This window comes from Cephus cinctus, unplaced genomic scaffold, assembly GCF_000341935.2.
Source record: "Cephus cinctus unplaced genomic scaffold, Ccin1 Ccin1_scaffold0464, whole genome shotgun sequence".
Lineage (NCBI taxonomy): Eukaryota > Metazoa > Arthropoda > Insecta > Hymenoptera > Cephidae > Cephus > Cephus cinctus.
The window spans coordinates 51,028-57,222 of NW_014333140.1; the positions used below are offsets into that span (position 1 = coordinate 51,028).

General features: G+C 49.2%; 1 protein-coding gene across 3 annotated transcripts in view; it reads right to left on the bottom strand.

Annotated features, from left to right (window-relative positions):
* Positions 1–6,195, bottom strand: part of LOC107268069 (eukaryotic translation initiation factor 5B) — a 50,682-nt gene that overhangs the window by 10,174 nt on the left and 34,313 nt on the right. For 2 of the 3 annotated variants that reach the window (XM_025085347.1, XM_015740437.2), the window contains exon 12: positions 93–254. The exons of the other annotated variant lie outside the window; for it this stretch is intronic. In XM_025085347.1, the coding sequence (XP_024941115.1) occupies positions 93–254 (162 nt within the window). The remainder of the gene's footprint in view (positions 1–92; positions 255–6,195) is intronic. 3 annotated transcript variants of the gene reach the window in all.

The window sequence follows — 6,195 nt, forward strand, 5'->3', positions numbered from 1 at the left end:
AAAAAAAAAAAAAAAAAAAAAAAAAAAAAAAAAAAAAAGAGTCGCCAGAACGACCTGACGACGATTAACTAGTAAACAGAGTCTATCCTTACCTTACTGACAATCATGTCCTTCTCGTCGAAATGTCTGCCAAACATCTTCGGCGCCTCGCCGGGTACCGGCTCGATCTTTATACAGACTTCCTGTCCCTTCCTGGCCGTCTCCACGGACTTGTGATTGTACTCTATGCTGGTGACGATACCGAGATCGACGAACTGTCAACAGAAAGAGAGGAAAAAAAATAAGAATGGCGATACCGAAGGGGAGTGACCTGATAAGGGAAACGTAAATGTCGTTCCAAGGAGAAATGGAGCCTCGTGCCGACGTCGACTGCCCACGTGGAAGATGTCCAGGTCGAGAGCACCAAGGCACGCCCAGCATTCCTACATGCGTCTCCTGGTCGTCGAGGGTAGATCTTATCTGGGTGTTTATGAAGGACGCGGAGAAGCAGGAGGAGGAGCTGAGGAACAACGACAAGAGACCTGGCGATACCAGAGGGGAAAAGGGGATTGGGGGGACGAGGAGACGAATCAATTGAAGCAGGTGTCTTTGATCGTCCTGGCACAGCCTGAGGTTGCTTCCTTTTTCTCTTTCGCTCCATGCACTCATACGTCGTGCCGGATCTGTGCTTGCGCTAGGTTCAATTTTCCAGGACGACCGTATTGCGGGCAACGGGTCCGGAGTATCGGGGCAGCTGGTAGCCACCGGTGGGAGCTCATCGTGCAGGGAGGAAGGGATCAGAAATCCGTACCGATTGTGAGACTTGAGAGTCCGGAGACTTTAGAGAGAGAGAGAGAGAGAGAGAGAGAGAGAGAGAGAGCGGAGAGTGGTTCTTGGTGTAGGCATGGCGGCGTGGGTTAACCAGCTTCGTTCGAGTTACACTGCCTCCTTGTGGATCTAGTTGCCGGGCTTAGGTTAGGTTAGGCATCCGCGAAGCGGCCAATGCGCGTTCGCCGTTAGCGTTTAACGTTCGCGTATCTTGGCGCAGGAGACGTCTGTATCGGAGCGTCCTTTTGCGAGTCCTCAAGGCGACATACACATACGGCCACTCGCAATTTCTGCACCCGCATCTCATTGGGCCTGTATATTGTAGTTTGTCAATTATTTTATTTTATTTCTTTATTTCATTCACCATTCAGCGGCTTTCCTGGGGCACGGGACACTTTGGATGTACCGAGGGACGGTACTTATTGGGCATTCGGCGCAATTGGGCCTTAGGCAATTCACGGAATGACGGAGAGAGGGTGGTGAGAGGAAAAGAGAGAGACAGAGAGAGAGAGAGAGAGAAAAAAGATGGAGGATGATACTAGTCCCAGGAGAGTATCCTCGCGTGGAATGCTCGCTTGGCAGGGGGCCCCCGCTGAAATTTCGGCTGTAAATTTGTTTTGTCACACCGAGAATGGGGCCCGGTGATAAAGGTGCCTGGGACCAGCACGAAAGTTATACCTAGGGGGCCTCACGGGCATAACAAAGGAAGGACGCCGGCCAAGGTACGAGGATATGAGGTGGGGCCCCTAAGCTGCCAGATCCACCTTTTAAAATTAGCCATGGGCCCAATGGACTCTGGTAATTAAGTACCGCACGGGGGTGCTCAACCATTTTCCTTCCATCTTTTTTTTCTTTACTCCTCGACTCATTGTCAGAGTGAATTCCGACTGGTATTTCGGCAAGAGGATGCAAAAAAGGACGAAGGTAAAAATAAAAGGAGAAAGAAGGTATCCGTTTGGGCATGACAGAGTAGCCGGCAGGTGGATACACAGGAAACGCAGTTGAATGAAGGTGGGACCCATATTCAAAATTAAGGTGATTGAGTGTAAGCCAAGAAGAAATAAAGAAGACGAAGAAGAAGAGCGATAGGAATCGCGAGTGGCCGAGTTGATTTAAGATGTAAGCGAGTGGGCCGTACGGTTGGATATACTATAATGCCTACAAAGTAAGGCCCGATCGTCGCGGGGACTTCTTGCCGGACAATGGCTGACCGGATGTTGTACGTGTATACCCAAACCCACGCCACGTGATACCCACGAACATACATATATCCAGGATACACACGATGCCCATGATGGGAAACGATGCCCACGGGAGGAAGACCAGCCTAGTAGAAAAGAGTCCCCCAATTTAAAAGGGCCCTATAACCATACTGGCTGCATCCAGCTTCTATCCTCTAGATCGTCTACCAGAGACACAACCGGCCTCTGGCCACGTAGCCTGCATTACCATATAGGTACAGGTGCAGTCCAGAGACTGGATATACAGGCAAACCATCCTTTCATAAATTACCAGCCTGTGGGCCCTACGGCCCTCCCTCACCCTCACGCATTATCCCTTTCCTATCTATCACCCAGGAGTCGATACCCAGAGGGAAGTCTCTAATAAATGTGTTTCTCCGTATAAGACCCGCTGGATTCCAAGGAAGACCTAACTCCGTCATACCCCGTCCTTTGAACACTACCTAAACGACGACTTCTCATTGAAAAGGCCCAAACTTTATTCAATTCCATCCCCAAGTCTTCCTCCCGCCGAACCTCCAGGACTCTTCGAGAGTGATAAGAAAAAATAGCCAACACCATCAGTGCTTTGTCAAAGTACGACTAGCAACTGGAGGACGAAGCAAACTCGTCTCCGGAGGGTAGCAGGTTCCCCAGCGTCTAAGTAAACGTGGATACGTGTGCTCTTCAGGAGACGCGTGGGCTGCCAGCCGTCCAGTTAAAATTTATTTCTTCCTAAACGTCCATAAGGCCGTAGCACGTGAAACGTGGGACGAGACACGACGTGCCGGACCGGACGAATGAGAAAGGACTCCCTCTACCCAGAGAAGCAGAGGGAGAGAGAGAGAGAGAGAGAGAGAGAGAGAGAGAGAGAGAGATTTAAACCACAAGGACTCATCCATACGTCTCCCAATGAACCTTTCATGATTCCTTATAAAGATCACGACTGCCTTATTTCTCCGACTGATCTCATCAATCCCGATTACACCGGACCAGGTTCGACACTTTACTCCTCTGCACTAACCTCTGATGATGATACTGCGTCACTACCACAATTTATCCCAATATAAAATCTTCCCAAACCTCCGTCTTCACCCGATCTCCATCTCCCTATATGCCTCTTCCATCTCTTGGTAAGGCCACTCGTGTATTATTCCAGGGAATACTCCAGCATCCGGCTATTTGTTTGGGATTCCGCTAGGTTTCGGTGCACGCCCAGCAAGAGATAAAACGAGCACTGACTCTCTCTCTCTCTCCCTCTCTCTCTTTCTCTCTCTCTCTCTCTCTCTCTCACGTCGTGTGTTACGCAGGAATCCTCGCCGAGAAGTTCTATCCAAAATTGTAGAATGATGACGTGGGAGTTGGAACATTATAACACAGAAGACACTACCTGGTGAGCCATCTGAATTGGATGGGCATCATTCATTCTTCCACAATTCCATTGAGAACTACTACGAACCCCACCTCAGCGCCAGTACGGTTACTACAAGATCCAATGGAACAGCCTCCACAAACAAGTTTCATCATTCACACATGGTCTGGTACATATTTGGCAAATTGGGTAAAAATCACGTGCCACACTCGGCTCGTTCAGCATCGTCCTCTCTCTCTCTCCATTGGCTCACCAGGAGGTGGTCTAGGGGTCGTTGCACTATGCAGAGAGGGAATCGTCGGCTGAAGAAGTTACTGAGAAAGTTTTAAGATTGGCTCACAGCACCAGGGAGAACGGAAGTTTACCAGCTCAGTGTGAAATATACAAGACTGGCTGGCGATAACTGCTTGGTACCCGGTGGCTGATAAACGAGTCTACCGTATATTGGAGTCAATGAAAAAAAAAAATAGCAAGCAGCTGTGCAAATTCTCGTGAATGGTCTAGTACGTCGAGGGGTCAGTAGTTCAGCCAGTGGGTACTGTCTGGTAGACGTGGACAAAGCTGAATCAATGCGGAACCAGCATCGCGTGAGCTTATCGTCGATAGCGTTTGGAGCCTGATAGGGTAAGTCGAGACTTTAACGAGACTCATTGATGGTCGGTGAAGGTTTTTCTTCTTTTTCTATTCGACTGACCCAAAATAAAAAGGGGACCGGTAACGAGGAAAGAAGCAAAAAATGAAATTGGTAGAGCTCCGGTAGCAGAGACTCCTAAAGACCTTCTTATCTAACGTAGGCGTCCACCAGGTAAAGCTCTTACGGACGAAACGTCCATCCGGATGACGAGTGGACCCCCCAGTGGCGAAGATGCTCGGGAGAACTGGGCCCGTGTCACAGTTCTCTTCCAGGGGCCCGATAGGGATCTCCCCTTCCTAGAGCTCTCGACCGGTCCCAACTCTGACACAGGGAGAAGATCGAACTTGGTCCTCCCCTCCTCTCCGGGCCCTACTGCATCGCCAGACAAAGGCATCCCTCGTCGATACACACAGGGCCAGTAAGGCCCCTGGGGCTTTCAGTACCGTTAAACCATCCACGAGTTCCTTACACCCTTTGGACACTGGCATCGGACAGCCCATTCGAGCAGGCAGACATGCCTCGAGCCTATGGGCCCGAGAATGGGCCCGAGTGGTATCCGCTTGTACTCCTGTTACAGGACCATTCAAAATAAAGGGCATAAGTGCACGTCCCTCGCTTCCTCTCCAGCCTCTGCTAAAGTCATAGAGATGAGGACGAGTCATCAATTCCGGGTCGCTGACGCTGCATTAGAAAAATCTGGACCAGCAATACGGGCCCCTTGTCGTATACAGACATACTAATGTCCTTCGATGGTCGTATCAGGGAAATGGGCCCTGCGAGACAATGTCAATGACTTTTGATAATTGTCCAAAAAAGAAAAATTTACTCCGTCTTTCGAAAATTATTTAAGATACAGGAATTCAAAGCTTAACAAACGATAATTATACATATATACCCCCGACGATTTGACATATTATCGATAGTTCAAAAATCGACACGCACCATAACAATAGACATCCAACAGCATACTTAAGAATTTACAAAATACCACGAACCACTGTAAACTTACAGCTACTCCGAACGTAAAATCGCTGGAAAAATTTTTCAAAGAGTGATCGACACACTTTCAATTCGCGTCACCTCTATATCCCTCCTTCTTCAACGCACGCAAGTCCGCATAAGTCCGTCTCTCTCGCACTCACACAAGGTATACAAATCTTCAAAATCTCAACGAAAAATGCAAAATCCGCGGCATCAATGAAATTTTCAAAAAACTTTCGGTACCAAAAAAATCCACTATTAACCAAGGAATCATACCAAGTCCTGTAGTCGATACACCCGCAACCATCGCGAGGGTGTTGCCTGACGCAATCATTATACTATACCTAAGCATACACAGAGAAACAGGGTACGTAATGGCGCGCGTGAGTGCGTGTAAGCTCGCACCACGTAGAGGATAGGGTCACCGTGTAAATGGTTATTAATGGATGCCCCATCGCACACCGGAGACGGCTGATCGATGGGCCCATCAACTCCACACGACTATAGTTCGGGGCCCTATAGCGCGACTTCGCTTCCTCGACAGGAATCGAGCGGCAGATAGTACACAGAGCACACACGCATGCGCACACGGTAAAGTCACAGAGCCTACCAGCGAACATCCATACACGTCTATCTCGCGGCTAATCCTCACGAGCGGTCCCCCCGTGCTCGGGCGAGGGGGCCGTTGGGTCGAGTCGAGTATATACAGTCCGCGTATACACTATACGCGGAGACCACACGTGTAACGTGACGCGACGTCAATTGGGACCTTCTAATGAACTCACAATGCATTACCGATATATCCGTCGTGCGTAATGGCCCTTTGACTCCGATTGAAAAAGATGAGTCCCACCGGAGGGGCCCGCCACTCGGGGCCGTGTCAGGACTCAAGATGAATGGGACCTACCTCTTACGAAGCTTTTACTCGTTACAGTCATCTCGCCTGGATCAAGTTCAGGGATCATTTTGCTAATAGAGGCTGCGTCATTGAACAACGTTTTATATATATATATATATATATATGCAGAGAAAACGGGAGAAATGACGAGGGGTGAAGCGGGGCAGGGGGCTATGATAGAACGAGCATGGAAATACGTGTTATGCACCTCACAGAGAGACAGCGAGAGAGAGAGGGGCGAGAGAGAGAGAGAGAGAGAGAGAGAGAGAGAGAGAGAGAGAAA